The sequence below is a fragment of the Orbicella franksi genome, chromosome 5, assembly GCF_964199315.1.
Source record: "Orbicella franksi chromosome 5, jaOrbFran1.1, whole genome shotgun sequence".
NCBI classification, from domain to species: Eukaryota; Metazoa; Cnidaria; class Anthozoa; order Scleractinia; family Merulinidae; genus Orbicella; species Orbicella franksi.
The window spans coordinates 21,988,424-22,011,780 of record NC_138149.1 but is presented as its reverse complement, the minus strand read 5'-3'; the positions used below and the strand labels follow the sequence as shown (position 1 = coordinate 22,011,780).

The 23,357-nt window shown below is 40.3% G+C and overlaps 3 protein-coding genes across 5 annotated transcripts in view; 1 reads left to right on the top strand and 2 right to left on the bottom strand.

Moving 5' to 3' along the window:
• The window catches only part of LOC145486769 (sperm-associated microtubule inner protein 4-like), a 14,352-nt gene extending 7,105 nt beyond the window's left edge, over positions 1 to 7,247 (bottom strand). For both annotated transcript variants that reach the window (XM_081465479.1, XM_081465480.1), the window contains exons 1-2: positions 6,962 to 7,247; positions 4,582 to 4,761 (exon numbers count right to left, since the gene is read on the bottom strand). In XM_081465479.1, coding sequence (XP_081321605.1) covers positions 4,582 to 4,761; positions 6,962 to 7,107 — 326 coding nt within the window. In that variant the 5' untranslated portion in view covers positions 7,108 to 7,247. The remainder of the gene's footprint in view (positions 1 to 4,581; positions 4,762 to 6,961) is intronic.
• On the top strand, positions 4,698 to 23,357 carry LOC145486764 (sperm-associated microtubule inner protein 4-like). Of its 2 annotated transcripts, none has more exons than XM_081465474.1 (7): positions 4,698 to 4,780; positions 10,721 to 10,900; positions 15,270 to 15,341; positions 20,116 to 20,145; positions 20,954 to 21,233; positions 21,790 to 22,035; positions 22,341 to 23,357. In XM_081465474.1, the coding sequence occupies exons 2-7, from the start codon at positions 10,887 to 10,889 to the stop codon at positions 23,055 to 23,057; spliced, it is 1,359 nt and encodes a 452-aa protein (XP_081321600.1). In that variant the 5' UTR covers positions 4,698 to 4,780; positions 10,721 to 10,886; the 3' UTR covers positions 23,058 to 23,357. The 2 variants fall into 2 exon arrangements, with proteins under 2 accessions (XP_081321600.1, XP_081321599.1); XM_081465473.1 differs by lacking the exon at positions 4,698 to 4,780 and adding an exon at positions 8,346 to 8,692.
• LOC145486767 (uncharacterized) lies at positions 16,043 to 18,010 on the bottom strand. The gene has a single exon (XM_081465477.1). The coding sequence runs from the start codon at positions 17,980 to 17,982 to the stop codon at positions 16,972 to 16,974; it is 1,011 nt and encodes a 336-aa protein (XP_081321603.1). The 5' UTR covers positions 17,983 to 18,010; the 3' UTR covers positions 16,043 to 16,971.

Below are 23,357 nucleotides of genomic sequence, written 5' to 3'. Positions count from 1 at the left end.
CATCACTCCAAGTCCAGGATATTTGAAAGGATGGATAATTTCCAAAATGACTGCTGTCGCCCTTGGACCAAAAAGCCTTTCAAGAACTCGTATTCAAGGAATTTAAGAATCGTAAATGCATTGGTTATGTTGATCGCCAGCAGGTCAGATTGACTGACCGAAATTAATTTTTCTTCACACTAAAACTACCCATTTTCAGACAATTATGACAACTGTGAATGAAGTCAACAACAGTAAAACAAAGGTACCAGATGAACTTATTTTTCATAGTGTTCTGCTTGTTTGTTTTACTGCCAAACTCGATGAGTAAACTGATTCGCAATCGATGTACATGTAAGCTTATTACTAAAACTAAGGCTGCATACGTGTATGCAAACAAACAATTTTCTTCGTGTTTTTGTGTTTTTATGTTTTAGTCTGTTATTCTGTAGTTCTCTTTCTTCAGCTCTGAAAATTATACATAACACAATTGAATGGGTTGGTGCAAGACTGGCATACGTGACTTTTTCGGGTGAAATTTTTTTTCCTTCAAAAGTGCTTGAATTTTTGCATGTGCTTTTCAATTTAGTAGTAAAGCATTTTCCTGTATTTTTTTTGGCTGGTTTGCACTTTGTTTCTGGGAAAAATGAGGACAAAATATCGAAGCATGCACGATGAATGCAACGAGGCGGAACAAGAGGAAATCATTATTTCAATTTTCACTTTATATTAGTATGTGTTAATGTGGTGCAAGTGATTAAAACGCGTGCAGGTGTGTGCTCACAGTGAAATTCTTCTTCGAGTGTTGGTTCAAATCCTGAATTTTTCCCCTGGTTTTCTTTTCTTTTTTTTTTTGTTTTTTTTGCTGTTCTTTTTATAATTGTTTTGTTAACAAGAAAAACCTATTTGTCGATTTAAACCACCAAACAGTGGTAGTCAGATCCGCTGGTTCAACGCGGCTTCAACATTTTTCCTTCCCTTGACAACCCGTCTTGGACGGCTTTTTTTAATTGATTGAAACGATCTTGTGCAAATTGTTGCTCTGGTTCATCATCAAGCTCTGTTTGAAATGATCATCGATTTTATGATCGCTTCACTGAATTATTCTTCATGATCCGTGACCTGAGGGTTTTGCGTGACCCATGAAGAACTTGAATCATTAACCGATATTTTTGATTTCACCGCTCTGTTCGATGGGATTTTAAGAACTATTCTTAAATTCACATTTTACAGTAAAGAAAATCAGCTAATCACACATCATGAGTATATCCCTGCAAAACCCTCTTGACTAGTATATGCCACACAAGCTGAATAACTAGTGGACAATAATTTCCTTTTTGATCACCAAAGCCAAACAATGCTAGTCAGGTCTGCTGGGTCAACACTGGCTTTGACATTTTTCCTTCCCTTGACAACCCCTCTTGGATGGCTTTTTTTAATTGATTGAAATGATCTTGTGCAAATTGTTGCTCTGGTTCATCATCAAGCTCTGTTTGAAATGATCATTGATTTCACGATCGCTTCGCCGAATTATTCTTCATGATCTGTGACCTGAGGGTTTTGTGTGACCCATGAAGAACTTGAATCATTAACCGATATTTTTGATTTCACTGCTCTGTTCGATGTGATTTTGAGAAGTGAGTTCTCCAGGAGATTTATTGAGATTACTATAGACCTTCAGGGGTGCCTTCCGGAAAATGCTTTCTTTGCACACTGCCTTAAAGAAACCCTCTGTAAACTATACATATCGTAAAGCTAATAAATTGTAGAATCCGAAAATAACAATATACTGAGATGAAGTCTTCTTCTTCGTATTCGCTTTTAAAATTTGTCAACGTCACCAGTTAGTTACACCATTCCTTAGTTGGACATCCCCTCTTAAGAAAAATCCTGGATCCGCCCCTGCTGCAGCCTTCTTTGTCATGAAACTCGCTGGGTAGTTCTAAATTGTGTTTCATTGGTTGGCGGCATGGCCGTGTTGACAACTGCTAAACTGAATTACCAGCCTTTAAAGACTCAAGGGTATTCACGATTTTGCTGTCTTCAAAACTCTTTCTAGCGTAGGAGCAGGTTATTTAAAAAAGTACCTTACTTGCTTATTTTCATGTTTCGGGAAACTGAAATTTTGAAATCTATGATCCGTGATTTGCTATTAGAGACCCTTCCCCCCCCCCCTCCCCCCTTCACCCTTGTAGGACCCTCTTACAACTATTTGCCTCAGTGTTAGAGAAAGTGGTGGATATTTACCTTGTCACTTCATGGCTTGGTAAATATCCACCACTATTCACCTCCAGTTTAGTGAATAATGAATACACATAGAAACTGACACTGAGGTAGGATAAGAAGCAAGTACATGTGTGTGCAAAATGTGCATCTTTGGAAGAAAAAACACATCATGATGATACATCAGGTGATCAACAAGAGAACTGAAAGTTTAAGTGAAAATACAAAATGGAAAAAGGTGGTTGATTCATTCATATATCAAAAAGAGTAGTTCAGTGTTAAAGAAGTCTTCGTAAGGATTGCTGGAAGCTTCTGCTTGGACAGTTCACACTGAAGTAAATTACTGAAATCAGCAGTAAGCCACTTTTTTTTCTAGAACCTGTGGTTTCAAGTGTTTTCTTTTGGGCAGATAAAACTTTTGAAAACATTTGCTAGACTCTTGAAAGTGAAAAGACTGAAGTGTTTGAACTAAGCTTTCATATAAACTAAATGTAATTTTGAGACAGTGTTACCACATTGTATTGGCAGCAAAATGGAAAATATATGCTAATAATGGGCGGAGTTGCTTTGCAACAGAGCCCAGAATACAAGAATATATTTTCTGCCAACTAGCCACCATTATAATACGGTAAAGCTGTCTCTAAATCTCATTGAGTTTTGTATCATGATTTAACCATTCTGTGGTTAAAGTGAAGTTGAAGTGAAGTGAAGTGATTTAACCATTCTTTGGGAAAACTAAACAAAAAAACATGACACTATTGATTAAAATATAAATTCCTACCTAGTGTGAGCAAAGAATTGTCATACAGTCAAACCCCTATTAAGCGGCCACTTTCGGACAATCATGATAAATGTGTGTTTGAATGTTTTTGTCACTTGTCACCTTCTATTTCAGACTCTTATCTGCCATTGCCTTTTCCAAAACAAAGTTTTTAAATTTTGGGTGGCCGTTTAATAGTGGTAATTTTTAGGTACTAGACAAACCCTTATCAGGATGACCAAAACGCGGCTCTGGCCGATTAATAGGGGTTTTATTTACAGTATTTTACTGACAATAACTTTGGGACTTAAATAACCTGGCGCTTTATAAGGGGTGGCCGCTCAATTGGCACACAATGGTTTTTGTTTGCCTCAGAATACTTGAATATTTCGACTTTAAAGCTTTAAATACCTTTTAGAAACTTGGAAATTCATTCAGTCTGGCTAAGTGAAGTTTTCCAAAGTATTGGGCGAAGAAAAAGCCAAAGAATTCGCACAAATTTATTTTTGTTCAACCTCATAAACTTTTCAAATTTTCAAAAAGGGGTTTCACCATCTTGCATGAGCTAGCATGCCCAGACACTCGCAAACCAACTACTTTGAATGATTCCTTTTACATTAAATAGGCCATAGAGATGAACTGGTTTACAGTAAAAGTTGCCTTAACTGTGCAAATGGCAAGAAGTAAATAAATTGTGACATAATTTAAAGGGAGTAGTCCCAGGGAGGACCCTCATATGAAAAGTTCAGGGAAACTTGTCAGAAAGTTTGAATTAAACCCCTAAAGGAGACCAATCTGGGTGTGGCTTGCGCTTTATTTGACTGCTAAAAGATACCGCTTAAAACCAAATACTAGCTGCTGTTCAGGAAAGGGAGCCTGCACTAGTACACTGTACTGGTGAGACCATCAGAAATCAAGCAGAAAAATGGAAATGAGAGCATTTTTTAGAATTGTCTCTTTGATTGCACTCTAAAAGATACTTTGGCAGCTAAAAATTGTGGCTTTTCATCACGAACACCCTAAGGGAGACCAGAATCCTTGATTTATAACCCTCAGCAAGACGGCTAGCATCCACAACCTTTTCATATAGGAGTTCCCCCAGAGGAGTAGTTTACTAGTATAATAATGCACCATACACCCTGTTAACACTGAATGACCCTGTTAACATCACCCAATGGTGCAACAGAAACCTATCTCCTGAGTAAGAAAATATTTTTTAGGGTGGGGTGGGAGATGGAGAAAGGAAACAGAACAGTAAAAATGCCCTCTCTCTAATTCTATTTTTATCTCTCCACTTCATCCCTACCTTCCCAAAAATACACCTGCAACATAGATTACCCAATGCAGGGGTTTCATTAAAGACTGAGCACCGAGCAAATTGCCTGGCTGTGAGGATGATTTTGCCCACCTGGTTTGAACATTTAGTGAAAAGGTTTTCATGTAACAAAGTTCAGTTCAAGTAGTTTTGTCCACCTGTGAAAACCAGTTACCACCCTGCTGAAAATGTTAATGAAAACCTCTAATTGATGATTTTCTTTATTCTCATCACCAGTCTGCTTAACAATGCATTGGCATAGTTAGGTGAATTGAGGTGTTGATCAGCTGGATATTTAACTCACCTTGGATGAGGAGCAACCCCACTGCCAAAGTGTTTATGTCCCTTCTGAAGTAAGGCTGGTGGTTCACATTTGGGCCGATGGCTTTCTGGAAGGCACACGGGGGCCTCCCCGGCATAGCTACGAGCACGACCCCAGGGACATTTGACATGAGTGTTGGCTTGTTCAAGATGGCGGGAGTACCTAGAAAATGTTGATGAAGGTCAGTGGCATTTTTATTCCAAACTCTAATAATTGTCTTTTTACTTGTGGCATATTTACCACAACTTTATGATAAATAGAGCCTTTCTTCAAATATTTTCAAATATTTACATTTCAAGGGCACTCATGAAAGGCTATCCCTCAAATGCTCTAAAATACTGTTTTTGGTTATCTGGAGTGCTTTAAAGCTCTGTAGGTGAATTTTAGGCTAATGATAAATTTTTTATCTGTTCTGACATAATTTTTAGGGGAACTCGAGTCTTCTCAAATTCACCAGGGCTTTCTTGTCCATTTCTCAAAAACCATAGCAACTCTTCTTGCCTTTGCAAAAATCATAGCTGGCTCTTTTCAAAGCCCAAAATGACATTTTTATCAGGTGTTATCAATCTAAAAACAACAGGCATCATATTTCTCACGTCACAAAAGTTTGAGGTGACTAAAGTTTGAGGGGATTACAGACCAATCAAACAGATGATTTACCCAAAATGATCCATTGGGTGTCCCTGACCCTTTTTGGCTTTACATTTTACATAATGTTTAAATTTCAGGGATGCTGCTTTATTTTAGATCTTTTAATTAGTACTGACACATTTTAATATCGATCTCAGCCACCAAGGGGTGGTTTCTCTGTGAATTCTTATTTGGGATAAGCGTTCAAGTCCTTAGGGGCATTCCCCAGTATTGCATTGTGCATCCTTACCGCGCATAATTTATGGCATCATTGGTGTGCGTTCATGCATCTGCACATTGAAAACATGAGTTCTGTCTGTTGAAAAATGGCTATAGCTCACGAACGAGCTCAGGCACCCCAAATTTTTTTCCAGTCATTTAAATCAACTAATCATTAGCTTTGCATGAGAAAAGACTGATTTGATTTCTATTGTTGAAAATTGAATAAATAAGGAAAATAGCAGCTGCACTGTAGTCTTTTCTATTTCGCAGTTTGGTAGCCATGGCAAGCAATTTGGTTCCAACATCTTAACAAGGATTCAGCTGTCTGTCAAAATCAAATTTAAAAAGTTTATTTGTGTTCGACACAAGTATTGACTGTAGTTTGAGGGGTGTTTTCATCAGTCTGGGCTCACAAAGAGTTTACAATAACTTGGAATGCGTTCTTGCAATAAGCATTAAATAAGGCTAAATTGGGACATTTTCAATGCCTCACTGCTCCTTAACAAGCATGGGCACAACCTTTGTTATTTTATAATTAAAGTTCTCATATGATAAATATTCATTGGACAAAGTTTGAACAAAAATCTATGTGCAGTTTTATTTCAGGGGAATTCCCTTAAATCATAACAATGAAAAAAGTTTCTTTTAAAAACCCATGCACAATTACAGTGCACAAAACATACCTTTTATCAGAGTAAAACAGCACAAAACCACACACTTTGGTTTGTGCAGACCGTTTGTGCTTAAATAAGGGAGTGTGCTCAGAGAAGGGAGATAGTTACTCAAATTTCTCCCCAAGAAAGCATCGTAAACTTTATTCATTTATGTCTCCATTGTAATCTTCCTTTGATGTTTCCACTTATTTTTTTTCTGTGTCTTTTTCAGTTACCTTTATCAATCTAAATAATCATAGCATTTGCTAACTTTCTTTGTTCAACTTTGGAGACAATTAGCTACATACCCCTCTGCACGAATTGTGTGCCTATGCTTCTTCAGTTGAATTAGCTTCATAGCCTAGTTAGCCCTCTGCACGAATTACGTGCCTATGCTCCTTACTAAGTCAGGTAAGACGGACAAAAAGCGGTAGAACACAGCAGTTTCCTGTTTTGATCTTGTAACTCGAAGGAGTACCGTACTACCAGGAAAAGGGTTTCACGCATATGTCTTGCTTTACAAATTTTTAAAAAGTTTTACTGTGAGGGTTACCAAAACATAGCCGTGACGTGACGGTTTTCATGTTGCGTGATATTTTTCGAAGAACTCGCATTCTTTGTTTCTCATTGGGGGATGCACATTACCACCTGGTGTAGCTAACATCTAACAGTTGCTGCTTTTTGATCATGAATAAGTAAATTACCATATCTACTAAAAATTTATGATGAATGTGTTTTCTCAATTCGCACTTTGTGACTGAGTTTTGCCGCGTTTCGTGTAAGTTTTAATTTGCTGATCTCCGCGGGTAGATATATTAGGACTATTAGGAAAGTTAACAAACTCTGTATGGACTCACCGATCAGGATAAGTTGTTATACGGCGAATGTGCGACGGATCATGGACCAGAGAGGACTGAAAATTTCTGGAGAGCTTGTCAAAGCCATGTTTTTCATGGTAGAGTTCATGCTGTAACTTTGACAGATAACTCGTAGCGACGGCCATCTCTCAGCCCCTGGTTACAGAAAACTTGCTCACATGGCAGCCAGCGAGGTAAAAATAGTGCACCGAAGCCAATGATGTGAATAATTCGGGTTAAATCATGTAGAAATTCCTTATTTCTATGGCCGGATATCCCTCGAACGCTAAACAAAATTCGCCAAGGTTACCTTGCCTCGTGTGCAGTCAGACGAGACGTGTGACGTCACTAATCGCGCTGGCCTTGTCTGTTCATGTTGACCTCTGAAGGGATTGAAAGAAAAGAACAAAGTCAACTATTTACTCTGTCATTATACACGCCAATAGGGAACATGCTAAACAAAAGTGCGGCCTCTTTTTAAACCCTTAGGAGCATTCCTTTTTCAAGCAGTAAACATTTCCGGTGGTTTTCAGTAGTCGCACTCAGCAAAGTAAGTGAATTTTCAAAGCGCAGTTAAGTTGTAAGAGAAACAAAACATTTTTGTGCAAGAGAAAAAAATGCCAGAAGAAAGTAATGATAAATGAATGGAGTTTTGCATTTATTATAAATTATTAAATGCAAACGCTGTAAATTGAGGCTAGGCCCTGTCCACACTACGCTGGAGAAATTTGAAAACGCAGCTTTATTTCTACGGTTATCCCTGCCGTCCACACTAATCCGTCACGAGAACGCTCTTCAAATCGGAGGAATTTGAAAATGTTGGCTTTGCGTTTAGTGAGTTCGGAAAACATTTTGAAAACGGAGTTTTTTTGGAAACGATGACGTGACGAGAATCATGTTCAAGTTTTTTCGGCGTTGGAGTGGACAGAAAACATTTGATGCGTTTTCAGAGTGAAATCACCGTTTTCAAATTTCTCCGGCGAATTGTGGACGGGGCGTAAAAAAAAAGTCTTCATGATCTGCAAGTTCTCGTGAGCGGTCATGGGCTCATGTTTGCGTCCAGAAGGAAAGTTTCAGTATTCAACCAGTCTTTGTCAAATCTTTGTGCCCATTTATACACCTCTATGGAGAAAGGCACTGTAATATGTAATACTGTGAGACTCGAGTGTCATTCTCGAGAGCAAAAAAAAGTGTAGCGTAGAGAACCAAACGCGTAGCTGGCGGGCTTTCGCGCGCGAGTGCGCAGCTTGGCTGCTAACAAATATAGCTATAAACATAATGAAAGAGGACACTAGCATGTATTACAGTTATAATCATTCTCGGCATTTTAAATTACTCTCACATTGTTCTTCTTCATTGAAAGACCAAGTAATCTGATCAAAACAATAGCCACGCATCCCATTGTTTAATAAACCAATCATACAAGCAAGCGTCTCCTTGGCAAAATTTATGTTTATTATGAATTGCGCTGTGTAGCTGACTGCCTGACCGGATGTACGCGAGAGAAGTTGCAAAACTTCAACTCCACTGAAACTATTCGAGAAAGTTACGATGTAGTTTGAAACAAATTCCGTCAATCGAGCGCGAAGACTTCGGCAGAAGAATGACCACTGCGCTGCAACAAGGACTGTACAAGGAACATCAAGGTGTCGACTACTTGTCAAGGAATTTCGAATCGCATTTTCTTCATACTCCACAGTACCATGACAGGATTACTGTATCTCAGGATCAGTAAGTACAAAGTAGTGTTACATTTCGCTTCTTTCCCTTTGGAACAAGGCGGTGTGGCGTTGAAGTCAAACCAAATCGTTTATTCTCGCTTTATGTTCGCTGTGAACTGCGGTAATTTGAGGTTTTCGCGATTTACCCGGTGTCGCTTTCAGCGCTTTTGTGAAACAATCCATACGGACCGTTGCTAGCACGTTGCTAAGTGGTTTGACAGAGTTTAAAACGCTCCAAAAACTTTCTTTTTTACTTTTAGCTTTTGTATTACTATATATTACATATCTCAGTTAGTTTTTAAGGGCATATCTTTCAACATTTTTATATACAAGAGGTTTAATGTGAGATGTAACTTTAATTTAGTAGTTAGTATTCACTATACATTGAGCTTTTAGCTACTACATCTGATAATCGTGAAACCTATTTTTCTGATTGTACCCAGAGTGGAAATATCAGATTATAAATTGTGAGCGATTTAATAATACTTCAGTGATGAAGACCTTGCATCAAGATTAATTTTTGTTGTAAATCTAACCACGAAAAATTTTCTCTATTGGTCATCATGTCTTGCTCTAGCAAAATAAATCGGGACATATTTTTCTTTACTTGATGTCAGCTGTTAGTTTTAAGAGCTCTGCAGATTTACTTCAGAAGCTGATGCGTTCAAATGGTTTTCTGTTTTCTTGGCCGGCTGTGTGAACAGGTGGTCTATTCAATTGGACCTAATTGGCAAATACACGCCTCGCTGTCGCAGATGTTTCTTGTGCGTGACAGTTCCTTTAGTTGACAAGTTTTGTTGTTGTGACGAACGCTTTTATGAGTGTCCTATCAGTATGTGCAGGGTTTTCAGCAGAATTATCTCTCGGCCTGTGTACAAGCACAAGGCGAAAATTGTTTTCAGGGCCTGTCACGCAGGTAAATGACGACGTGATTATGAGTCACACTACTCTTGAATCATTAGTTGTCACGTTACCAGGTTCATTCGCACAGTTGGTTAGCCAAATTGATTGCCAGGCTCTATCCAACTGTTGAGATATGTTACCTGAACAAAATACTCCAAGATGTCAAGGAAAAGAGATGAGAAAACTGAAACTAGACTAAACTGAACTAGATTGACAAATTCATGTGTTCACACATTGAGTTTGAAAAAATAAAGTTTCGCATATTTTGTGAACACGTGTATCAAACAGGTCAATCATAAGAATTCATCTCTTTGTTCTTAATGTAGCTGTTGATCAGTAAATAAATAGTTCGTTTTTTTATTTGTTGTTCTGGTTTTTCAGTAATCACCAAACAACCAGGCTGTTTGGTACAATAAATGAAAAATAAATTACATCTAATGGTCTCGCTCCTTCATACATCTCTAATTTTTTAAGCCACGCATCATACACTATAATTTAAGATCTAATAGTACAGCAATTTTCGTATAATAGTCGTTATCTACATAATTCATTTTCTTATATTGTTTCACACTGTTGGAACAATTTGCCGAACTGTGTTAAACAATGTGAGACCGTTGCTCGTTTTCGTAAATGCTTTAGCGATATAGCGGAATTTTAAGGGTGTACTTGTAACTCCTGCTTTTTATCTCTTTAGAGGATTAGTATTTAGAGTTTTTACGAGCATTTTAATACCTCATTTTTGTAATTAGTTCTTAGATCCTATTTATTTGTTGTCGAGCGTTTTCAACATGAGCCTCTGGCTCGGAAGATTGTGCAAACACCTCCCACGTTTTCGACCTTAAATAAATTATTACTATTACTACCATTACTATTACCAGGCTCGATTTGGGCCGCTCTCTCGAGTCAGGTCTACTACCAAACAAGGGGACCTACAGCAGTCACTTCCAGAGGGTGTGATACTAGCAAGACCTCAGGAGCTCTTTTAACAAGGCGTGAAAAACGTGACATTCAGTTTCTACTTGACATTTTAACAAGAGATTTTTTCTCAGAGAGAGTCTTCGGTCCACGCCTTGCCCTGTATACCCAACACGTTTTATTTGTTCATTCTTCAAACTCTTTTCTTCTCCGCCAACAGCTTCGACCGTTATCTGTCACAGACGAACAGGTCACCGAAGGTGCCATGGGGCCGCAGTCTAAGCTATGGTGGCTTCGGTCCCATTCAGCTACCCAAGGAGTATCGGCCCAAGCAGGAGCCCCCCACCCGGGTACAGAAGGGACACAGGCACTATGGAGGGGGTGTGATGCCATTTCCACGGTAAGCAAAATTATGTGATGTTAGAACACGAAGCGAGGCCTTTCTTGATTTACCAGCATTTCAAGGTAGGGTTTTGGTGACAAATCCTCACAATATTGAAGGGACAGTGTTCGGCTGATATGTCGTGTTCTAATGAGTATGGCGGGAAGCTTGCTGTAAACATGCTTTATAATCGTGCAATGGAATGAAAAAAAAAAACAAAACAAAACAAAAAAACAAAAACAAAACAAAAAAAACCTACCAAATCTGTTGAAAAGAATGAAAGACCAAATAAAAAGAAAAAGAAAATTACTGAAAAAAATCAAAATTTCACCAGAATGGCAATTTAGATTCCTTGGCATCCTGTGACAGTCAAATTTGATGAACTGTAATCCATTTCCATCCGTGTAATCTTGTACCTCTCCCTCAAAATACTTGTTCTATTTTGTTCTACAGAAGATTTTCATCCAATTTATTCGAATAGTTAGTAGGAAATGGCAATATAACACGGAAATCAGGAAAGAGACATTTCTGTAATTTACCGGGACCCTGTCCGCTACGAAGTGCGAAAAAAAAATCCGAGGGGTTAATCACCCTTGCACCCTCCCCCTTGTTCGTCCAATTGTTAACAACCAATACCTGAGAAACTTCTGCTTTGAGCGCTTCAGTTCTTCGTGTCGTTTTTGATCGGTCGAGAAATCTTAATTGAACGAAGAATTTTTATCTGTTGTGAAATTTTCATCGGTCTTCAATTGACACTTAGAAAAAGCACCTGAGAAATTCTTGCTCAGTGTATCTAAGCTACTTACGTCAATCGTTGGACGAAATTCTGACAACGACATGCGGAGCTTACAAAAATGGTATTCCATCAACACAAGGCTAAAATTCAGTTCTGAGAAGTGCATCTCAAAGCGTGATAAACCAGTCCACTGTTTGCGGGAATGAGTTGCCAAACGTTGTCGGGTAAGTACTAACCATTCCTTTAAACCACTGTTTTAAGTTAGGGGGTTAGGGGCAGAACATTTGGCGGTGTGTATTCAAAGAGAAAAATTCGGGTTTGCGGAAACGGGTAGGCTTTCCCTTCCAAAAACATTTGCATAAATAGATTCTTAGCACGAAAAACAGGAAATGGAACCGCCAAAAAAATATATTATCCTTCATCAAGAGACGAGATCATGGTCTCTTCGGGCCTGATTACATGGCGAATTTCAGCCCGGGCTGAAATTTCAGCCTGGTTAGCCGGGCTGAAATTTCAGCCCGGCTTCTGAAACAAATTCTCATGAAATCAAATTGGCGATTACATGGGGAAGGATTCAGCCCGGGCTGAAAATCCTAGCCCGGTTTTCCAAACCGGGCTAGGATTTTCAGCCCGGGCAAACGGGTTAAAAAGTTTGAAAAAATCCCATGTAATCGAAACGGAATTTCAGCCCGGGCTGAAAAGCAGGAAATGAGATGGCTGCCGCTACGAAGTAGAAGCGTTCGCAGTGGAATAAAGGCGATAAAAAAAAGAATCTCTCTAATTTTAAACCTTAGATGGAATATAAGAACATCGAGACAAGGTTAAACAGCACGACGCTGTCAGGGAGGCCATGAACTCAGCAAGCTTGGGGACATATTTTCTGTCTTTGCAAGTACGTCTTTCTGGCTAAGAGACGGGTTTCGTTTCAGTTCCATCATCATTGTGGGGGGTTACTATCCTAAAAAGTTAAAAATTGAGCGCCAACAAAAGGTCAAACTACGCGAAAAGCAATGCGCCTATTTTCACGATTCGTGTTCTCGGCACCATTTTGATTCTCTGGAGACTTTTCGCACACTATTTCATATTTGCCGCCGAGGCTAATATTTCAGCCCGGGCTGAAATTCGTTATGTAATCGCAACAAAATTTCAGCCCCCTTAGGGCCTGATTACATGGCGAATTTCAGCCCGGCTTCTGAAACAAATTCTCATGAAATCAAATTGGCGATTACATGCAGAAGGATTCATCCCGGGCCGCAATTCAGCCCGGGCTGAAAATCCTAGCCCAGTTTTTCAAACCGGGCTAGGATTTTCAGCCCGGGCAAACGGGCTAAAAAGTCTGAAAAAATCCCATGTAATCGAAACGGAATTTCAGCCCGGGCTGAAAAGCAGGAAATAAGATGGCTGCCGCTGCGAAGTAGAAGCTATCTCAGTGGAATAAGGGCGATAAAATAGAGAATCCCTCTAATTTTAAAGCTCAGATGGAATAGAAGAACATCGAGACAAGGTTAAACAGCACGAGGCTGTCGGGGAGGCCACGAACTCGGCAAGCTTGAGGACATATTTTCTTTATATGCAAGTACGTCTTTCTGGCTAAGAGACAGGTTTCGTTTCAGTTCCATCATCATTGTAGGGTGTTACTATCCCAAAAAGTTAGCAATTGAGCGCCAACAAAAGGTCAAACTACGAGAGAAGCAATGCGCCTATTTTCACGATTCGTGTTCTCGGCGCCATTTTGATTCTCTGGAGACTTTTCGCACACAATTTCATATTTGGCCCCGAGGCTAATATTTCAGCCCGGGCTGAAATTCATTATGTATTCGCAACAAAATTTCAGCCCCCCAAGCCAGGCTGAGATTTCAGCCCGGGCTGAAATTCGCCATGTAATCAGGCCCTTAGTCGGGCTGAAATTTCAGCCTGGGCTGAAATTCGCCATGTAATCAGGCCCTTGGCTTGCTTCCACGCGCGCATTTAGCTTTTTGAAAATCGTGATTACTGAGAAGTTTACCACCGACAAGACTGTGTTGTTTATGGGAGTTTGCGGTGCAGTAGCAACAGGCAGACGTGTAATGAAGTCACGACAAGAAGAAATCAAATTAAACTAGTTAGAAAAGAACAAGCGGAAAAATGACAAGCAAATCGCTCCTAGTCTCTGATCCAATCTTCGCGCGGCTTTTTTACCCTCTTGCTTGCGTTTTCTGTCAATGGAACAGAAACACACCTAGTTCAGTTCAAGTTTAGTTTATTCAAATCTTTTCTCATAAGCTGTCAATAAGACAGTCACACCTCGATTTTCTTACAGTTTTTAACTTAAAGAAGAATTTAACTTAGGTTTAAAACGTTTTCTTGAATACACAGTAACTAGGACGGAGAAAACTTGAAGAAAATTACGAAAAAAGATCTGTGAAAGATCTATTGCAGTGACGATTTTTAATGTACGAAACGAACAGCTTTTTCGCGTTCTGGCTACGACGGAACTCCACACACTAGGACACATGTTGCGGGGAGGTGAAGAGGGGACGAGCTCCTTCATGTATACGCCTGGGATCCATGCGTGGTGCAGAGACAGCACGCAAGATGGCGTACACGAAGCGGATATTGGTTCATTTCTATGTTGTAACGGGGACAGTTTGGAAGGGCAGTGTACATGATACAATATTGAAAATTGAGGTCATTTTGTCCCTGCAGCTGAAATTCATGCAAAATGTTGCGAGTACACAATTTTGTCCTCGCAACACAACCTTTCTGCAAAAACGAGCATCTCACATGAAGACAATTGTCGTTGGAATATTTCCCCTTCTCATGTCCTCGCAACATTTCCCCTAGTGTGGGCCGGCCTCGAAAAGAACGACTACTCTACCAGGTTTTCGAGGTGGCTAGTCTAAATACCTTGGAAAATTAAGTAGCAAACTTTCTGAATTTCCGAAATATTTTCAAGAAAAAATAATGTACCACGTGGGTTATATTATTTTGTCTTCATCCAATATTGTTATTGTTTTACATTTCGTTCAGGCAAGTTTCCGTAACTTGCACATGTGATAAATCTAACACGCCAAAAACAATAATGTCGGCTTATTGTTGTCACCCTCGAACTGTCAACACAACTGAAACCTGCTCAAACCGCATGAACATTTTTACAAAATATTTTTTCCCAACCCTAAGGCTGTCAAAAATCTTGTGACACCATGAATTGTTTTAAGGGAACTGCAACGTGTAGGCGTTAAGAGCGAGAGGTAAGGAGAAAAACTAGTTTCCTGGTATAAAACGATGGACTCGCAAAAAAAACATGATTTCCTTGTCATGTAAACCAACGTATCATTCGCGCGCCTGTGAATACTTTCTCTCAATGCCGTTCCTCACACATTCATGTAAAATTTCACCCCTTTCCTCTGGGGTTATTCTTGCATATAAAAACAAATTAAAAACCTTCTTTTGTCATCCTCATTGTTTTCTCCACGAGAGACAGAAAGAAATGAAACCCTTCAAGATAAGATAAAATAGTTGAAATGTGTTTTTTTCAGGTTAAAAAACAACCTCAGCTTGGAAAAACAAACACTGCGTTCAGCAGTATTGGCTGATTTCCACTCTACAATTCTTCCTGTTTTTCGAGTCTGTCTTTCCTTGTATTAATGGCAGTCTATTATTGTCTTTCAGTGGTATTCCTATTGAGCAGTATTACGACCTTACTTTATTAAAGAAGAGTAACCTGCGAACAAATGATGAATTGTAAGTACAGCATCTTGTGGTAAATTAGTGGTAACTGTGGCTAAACCCACAAAACTTTTCACTCGAATTGGAGTTCGATTTTCTCGAATTTTCCTCTCAAGTAAATTAAGTATTCAAATTGATTCCGCCTCTCCCGTTCAATGCGACGGTAATGAAGGGAAAATCATGCTCGTAAAAATATCGTTTAGTATTTTTTTTTTAACAATTATCTTTTTTCTTTGCTTTTTGCGCAGTATTTTCTGCAAATGCGGTACAATTGAGATCAAATAGAGTGAGCGAACCATGAATATTTTCTAACATTAGTCACTAAAGGCTAAAGGCTGACTTGCGCAAAACAATCAGATGTCTAATTACTAGTAAAAGGGCAGGATTCGACGGCAAGAAAACAAAGGAGGCGGATGTTATGTTTACATGTAGCGATTTCAAAATATTGCGAATTTGCATTTTAGTGGCTTCTGCAAGACACCCTCCTCAGGGCAGTAAAGGAAAACGGAACTTGAAGAATAGGGTGCTAAACGGATTCACGAGTCATTTGGAAGTCTTTAATTTAACTAATGCGATTTAGGAATCACACAGGGCCTTACCACAACAGTTTAAGATATTGCCACGGTGCATTTAGTCGCGGTAATATGTAGTTACGATGGACGAAATCAATGCAAAACATTTAGAATGCTATGGTTATCGTGTGTGGTTTTTTTCAGTTTATGAAGTTCGACTCTGTATTATAATTGAGGCTTCGAAAGTCCTTTGTCGTCGATAGTCTAGTTTGTACGGCATTGTTGGGCGATAAGCGAGAGAGTTTACACACTAAAACACCGTTTATGATATCAATTGCTTTCGCTCCAACTGTTTACATGCATAATAACGAGCAAAGCGGGGTAACGTTTCCAGTAACACTCAATTCCAACACGCCGCGATAAAAAAGTGACGACAGTTGAAATTTCTTTTGTCACGCATTGAACTAAACGCTCGCCCCTCTGGGACCTTAACAAATCTCTAAACGCCAAAAATATCTTGTAACTTGTTTGAATTGCGAAGAAAATGGCTTCAGGTAGTCAGACTTAAAAACGACTTCTCGCGAAATATATTGCCCTTATATCGCCGATTTTTAACAACCTCGGACCAATTTCGTTTTATTTATCTATGATTTATTTAACGCCGGCACAAAGATCTCGCTCTTTTGTGTAGCTTCTACGAGACTGCGATTTGAATGACAAGTATACTTTCTACATCTCACTCGTTCACATTGCATTCACAACTCACTGCTCATTTAAAACACACACCCAAGTCAGTGGTTTTGTTTTCGGCCTTTGCGGAACGTTTTCGATTCAATGAAATGACTGGAATGAGCTAGAAGCATCCCTGATAACACCACTTTGAATACCAAGTGTGTGGGGTTATCACTAAATGCTACAAACATCAGATCTGTGAAGAATACAAGAACCGCACAGATAATCTAACTCGAACTCAATTCACGCCACTAACTGCTATCAACATTTGTCAAGAACAACAAGCTGTCCTCTGCGTAGGGTTAATGACAATTCCACATTGTTCTTAAGCAATGATAAAAAATCCTCGTGCATTATTTAATTTAACTTACTACAACTGGTAATCACATGGTTAGTGAGAGTCAGCCATTCAGTCCAATCGGACTCTTTGCGGCGAAGTACTGTGCATAACTTTGTGCCAGCTTCTCCGTTGTGTCTTCGCTGTCGATGAGGCTCTTGAAATCTTCGGCAAAGCTCTCCGTGTAGCCAAAGTCCAAAGTGATCACCACAACTTTCGGTTCGTAGTCTAGCTTCGGCACATGGTCGTCGTCTTGTTTATCTCCTTTCTTGCCGGAGGATTTCGGCAGTGATTCTTTAAATTTTCTCTTGAGGTGTTGATCTTCCACAGGCCAGAGCGCCTTGTCTTGCAGGGTCAGCTCCAATAGCGGCTTGTTTCCGGATGTGTTATGTTCCTTGATCTTCCTCGTGAATTCGCCTTCTGCCCCGCCGATGTAGAATTGGTATTTCTTGTCATCTGTTTGCGATTCGTCTATCACAAGGTAGCAATACACGACGCCCTTGCACTCGAGCGGATTGCGAAGGTAGTCCTCCAGGTCTTCATGACGCGCTTGTTCAAACGCGGTCCTCTCGCTTTTGCTTTCGATCTCTTCAAACACGCGGCTCCAGTGCAGGTAGTTAGCGAAAGCGATTTTCATAGCGGCTTCCAGCCTTCTCTGCTGATCCCTCTGTCTCAGGTCATCAGAAGCACTTTTGCTGAGTGAAAACTCCATGTATCGTTTCTCGCCCTTTTCTTTGAAAGTTTTCAGGGCGAATACAGGTATTTCTCCGGTGATTAGCTCCTTGAGGGCCGTCGTTCTCTCCAGATCGACCAGCAGTAGGTTTTCCTTGCGGAAGGTGCCTCGCTTTTCCCTGCTCTTTCCTCCATGCAGTCGTTTCTCGAGGTGTTCCAGACGCTTGGGGACTGAATATTCTTTATTGTCGTCCAGCATGTTCGGATCGACGTGGATCGAAAACGTTTGCTTGTCTGGTAAGTGTAAGCCATGAACATCGGTCGTGCGCGGCCTCAAATACTCTTTGTCATAGAGCTGTACCGCGTAAAGATCGTGGCTTGATTCTTCCGAGTTCGCCGCCATGTTTGGAGGAGTGCACTTGCGTGCTAAAATCACCGTTCCAGTCAGATCTCGACAGCGAGGCACTCCCTGAATATTAGCGACACGTAGATTCGCTCCGCTGCATGTCTTCTGGTTGGTCTTTTGAAGAGGGTTACCATAGTAACGTTCACGAGAGACGAATATGACTAGTTTGCCATATAACGCAAAAGTCACGAGAGTTGTGTTATTTTCGTGAGCGTTGTGATGTTGTTATCCTGTAGATAGCTCGCGTTGCATTTGCCCGGTTCCATGTGCTCAAATTTCATGGATTTTCAATCATGTATGAAGCTCGTATTTCCATCACCACCCGTACAAAAGATCTGAAAAGTCAAACGTGACCGTTACTTTTGTCACACAACTTAAACACGTATTTACTAAATGTCACACAAACAAGTGGCCTGCTAAATGAATCTCTTAAACAACGTTAAGTTTTGAAGATTGAATACTTCGATGAATAGTAATATTTCTTGAGATTCTGCCGCAATAAACAGTGAAGTCCAAGAATAATTTGTTAGACAGGAGACAATAGGCTGTAATGAAAACTCATTGAGGTTCTTTATGCCTTGTACTGAACCTTTAGAAATGCAAATTACGCCAGCATTACTTTTGTGTTTTTATGCCATGTGTTCATAAAAAAAATAGTTTGATTTTGCTAATTATTACTTGGCAGCGTTTGATACCCTTTTGACGTTCTTGTCAACGAAATGTTTCAAAGACGGATTTTGTCATCCCTTCTTTCTTTACTATGACAATTTTGTTTACAAGGTGTTTCTGAATCGGTTTACCGCGGTTTCTAGTGCCTTCTACAAGTCTGGAAGAATACATTTGCATTTTGGTCGTGTTGACAAACTGGTGGTCCGTAGAAATAAAATTCATTATTTTCCTTGCTTTCTATTCCTCGGACTTTGGAAAACTGCTCAATCTAAGGAAGTAACGTGGGAATACCAGGGAAAGATTTTAAACCAAGCTGTATAGAATAAATTTGAGGTGACGTGGTTACGTTATGCTACTGGTTTTCGTTAGAATTAGTGGTATTAGTTGCAGATAATTTATGTTTGCAACTGTGTGTAAATACAACCGCAGTTATAAATAAGAAAGTAAAAATATATTCAATATTAAAATTTCTTCCACCTGGCCAGCTGCCAACTGGTGAATGATTCAATGAGAGAAACCAATTCATTTCAATGTTTTGCAGTGAAATATTCAATTATTCCACGTGATTATCCTCGTCCTCAGAGCGTTTTGTCCCTTTTCGCCGGCGTGGCCTTGGCACGAGGAAAAGCTGGCTCTGGAGACACATGATTTGATTAGGATTTTCACTGATTCGACGGTAGTTCCTTTCTGACAATATTTACCGGTTGATCTCTACCTAAAACCGTTGGTATACAACACCAACAGATCTTCAAGAATACTAGGAGAATTTTCAGTGAAGTGATCTGAATTTAATTGGCCAGAACCAGAACTATACATAAAGGTCTGTAATACGCAAAGATCTGCTTAAATTCTGTAGCTGTTCCAATCGGATGGTTTTAGTAAGAGATAAGGCGGTCGATTTTTTGGAGAATGGAATGATTTAACTGATCAATACATGTCTCCAGAGCCATCTTTTCCTCGTGCCAAGGCCCCGCCAGCTTAAAGATACAGGGTGGCTCTGGGGACGAGAATGTGGGCACGTGATAAGAATTGACGTCACCACCCGTCTCTCTGATTGGTTATACTTAGCCGGAGTACGGTACGACAAGTCGCTGAAGCTCCATTCGTATAAGTAATTGTGCGGAGGATTATAAACTGGACAAAAAGTGTTCATGAAATAGGCGTTTTATTTTCTTTTTAGCGGGATTTCAATTGTCGCCGCGTTATTTAACGCGGGTAAACGGGCGTGGAGTTTCATGGCTTAACTTTCGTAAAATAAAATAGAATAAATGAATGTAAAACTTGCGTCTGCTAAAAAAAAGGTGAACCACGTTTAATTTTTTGCGCAGACCATGCCATAAAATTTCACGCCCGTTGACGCTCGTAAAAACGCTACAATGGAAATCCACTTTTTACACCCAATATCATAAAAGCATCTGCTTGGGATCTAACGAAACAGCATATCGCATTTGTGCTTTGCAGGGTTCCAAGTCCAGAGAAGTCGGAAATGGGGTAAGTCAATGAAAGAAATAACCAAATTTTCCCACGGTCCACACTCTTATAGAAGTGACTTCATAAAATTTTCAAGACTCAAGTGGAACCACCAACAGCGAGCCAGTGGTTCCAGTGGTACTGGGGAGTTGGGATGGCACAGTGGTGAGAGCGCTCGCCTCCCACCAGTGTGGCTCGGGTTCGATTCCGGCCCGGTGCCATATGTGGGTTGAGTTTGTCTTTGGTTCTCGCCTTGCTCCGAGGGTATTTTCCCCGTTTTCTGGTTTTCCTTCCTCCGCAAAAACCAACACTCCAAATTCCTATTCCATCAGGATAGAGGACCCGTATGAAACCCAGCTAAGGCTAAATTTAGTATTTTTTTAAAGCGTTCCGATCATTTTATGACGCCATTTCTATGTCCTATTAATGTGTATACCAAGGGAAAAAGTGGTCGATTTGTTGTTTTTCTTCAGCAGCGAAAATTCACCTGCGAATTAGAGATTGCCTGCAGGCACGACAGTTGGTGAAATCACTCTTTTCGTGTGAGACCGACGAGCTCATCCAAAACTTCGTCCCAAATGTTATAATTCCTATTTCACAATTCGATGATTTGGCTTCATTGGAAAAAAAAATACGACAGTTTTTAAAGCTCTGCGTCAGCTGCCTTTTCGTCACAGTCACGTCACTTTCATGGTCTATATTGCCATCAATCATAGCTCTGATTCGACGAGTTTGATTTGCATGAAAATACTCGTTTTGACACAGAGGCAAAAAGCAACTCGAAAATGGCCTTTTATGTGATCATTGTCTGATATTTTTCCACCTCCAGGAAAATTCAAATCCCTTTGGGATTCCCATCAGAGCATCCTTATACCTCACACATGCCTAAGTTCCAAGTGTTTCCTTCACTCGAGTCCCCGGATGACATCAGGAAAGGAAAACAACCTGTCATGCTTCAACCCACCCTACCCCCCACAGCCCCAGCCTCGGCTCCAGATCCAAGCGTACTTGAGAAAACCAAGGGCCATTTTGACCGGAGGGAAATGGTGTCGGTACAGAGAGAGTCAGAAAGGAAGCCTTTGGTTTGGCCGGAACATAACCTTCTTCAGGTAATATCAACACACTGAAACTGCAATAAAAAACAAGAACCGGACAATTTCGTTTTGGCAGCAGGTGATGATTTTTGTGCCTGACTGTGTGCAGTTGAGCCACATGGTCAGTGAGGAACAAGTGACCATAGGGCGAGTGACGTCATAACTCAGACAAACTCAGACAAACAAAATGGAATGGTGGAAGCTTTGAAGCTTTTTTCAAGCGCTTAAGCAAGTGTTCCTAAAACAATTTTTAAAGCAAAAATTTGGCGTTCATTTACCTCCTCTTTCTCTCAGAGCATGCTTATGTTGTCTGACTCTCGCGGGTTTCAATAATTTGCATTTTATTTTTAGACTTCGCGCGCTTCGTTATTCATTTCACTGAGATAGTAATTTTTAACGAAACTGAACCATTCTATTTATGTTTCCAACAATGATCATATCTCTTTTAGGTTTTGACTTTAGGAGGTCATGTTGCAATCCCGATACCGCTCCCTTGAGATCAGTTCAGTTTGTTTAAACGGAAGACAGTGATGATCATTTATTTCTTGTTCTTTTCTTTCTCATTCCAAAGCTGGTAAAGGGCCCGAACTTACAGAGACAAAACTACTACCCCACTCCTCCCACGTCGGTCGTGCCCAACACCCCTAACAGAGATTCGTCGCTGGCGGTGACCCCCCGGACGGCCAACGCCTTGTATAATGTACAGCGGAGCTACTGGCAGACGCATTACCAAGAACAGTTCACCGGCAACGGACCGCAAAACATTCTTAAACTGGACAACTTTGACGAGATCTGCAGGGGGGAGGACGACACACTGGTAAGTGTATGGTGGTAAAAAGAAGGGCTTACGTTCCTTGTGCCGTCGGTCCAAAAGTCACATCGCTCCAAATGCGCAGAAGAGTGCAACCAGTCGTGTGAGTGTCTTGTTTTTAAACGAGATTGATCCCAGAACTCTCCATCCTTATTCCAAGGATGACTCAACCTTTATGCTACCCAAACTCTCCTTGCTTTCTGAAATATTTCTGTCCAAGGAGCAGCGTTCAGCCGAAATATCTTTTTAATGCCATCCGGGCCCTTCTTCTCTGGCAGTCATTTTTGGGTTTTTTTTTTTTTCTTTTACAGAAAGAACATTTCAAGAATGAGTTCGAGTCCCCGCGGCCACTGGAGGGACGGCACACTGAAGTAAGAAAGAAAACAAAAAAAAAGAAAAAGGTGATTGTGGGACATGGTACGGAACTGTGGCTGACAGACAGCGAGGACGAAGGAGAAGAAGATTCCAGGGAAAAGTCTATCAAGAAAACTCATGGCAATTGCTTTGTGAGTGGAGAACTCTTAGATTTGACCACGGGTCCTAAATATAGCAATGGATACTTGCAGAACAACTTGATCCATCCGAGCGGCGAGTATTCTGATGTGCACGCTTTCACCCTCGCTCATCCACACTTGTACTATTCATCCATCACTAATCACATGAATTCAAAACATTTCAGTGAGCTATCCAGACCTGTTACGGCACCTGAGGTTACCAAGCGACCTCCATCTCCCATAGTGAATAACATGCCAAGCCAAGTTTCCGATCAGGCGAAGACAGGCTCGACCAATAGCGACTTGTACCCGAAGTGGTTTCGATCAGCCAAGCTCGGAGAGACCAGGCCGAGTACAGCGCTTCTCAATTTGCAGAACAGCTGGAGTAAAACCGAAGCTCGTCGACGATTTCACGAGCAGTTTCCCGAAGGCGCGCCAGACATTCGTCGGAAACCAGATATACGGATAACGACCAATGAGAGGAGACATGTTATTCCAGAAACTGGCATTCACGTTTATTATTTTCATCGATGAAAAGGAGGCTGAAATCTTTGAAAAAATTAAAATGCTGGCGATGAACCTTAAATGAACAAGGAACGTTTTTCTCTGTCAGTACTGCTTCGTTTTTGCCTTAAGTTATGTGCCAGCACAGTAAGAAGCTTTCAATCAGTTTTTTTTTTTGTACTTCGTGACAAAGATAGGTAAAATTACAAAAGGACGGTACTCGATTATTTATTTGTGGCATTATTTAGATAATTTGTGTGTATCGCAAGAAGAAGATTGATGAAATACAGTGTAACATATTACAAGCCGTTCTTTGAGTTCGTCTTTATC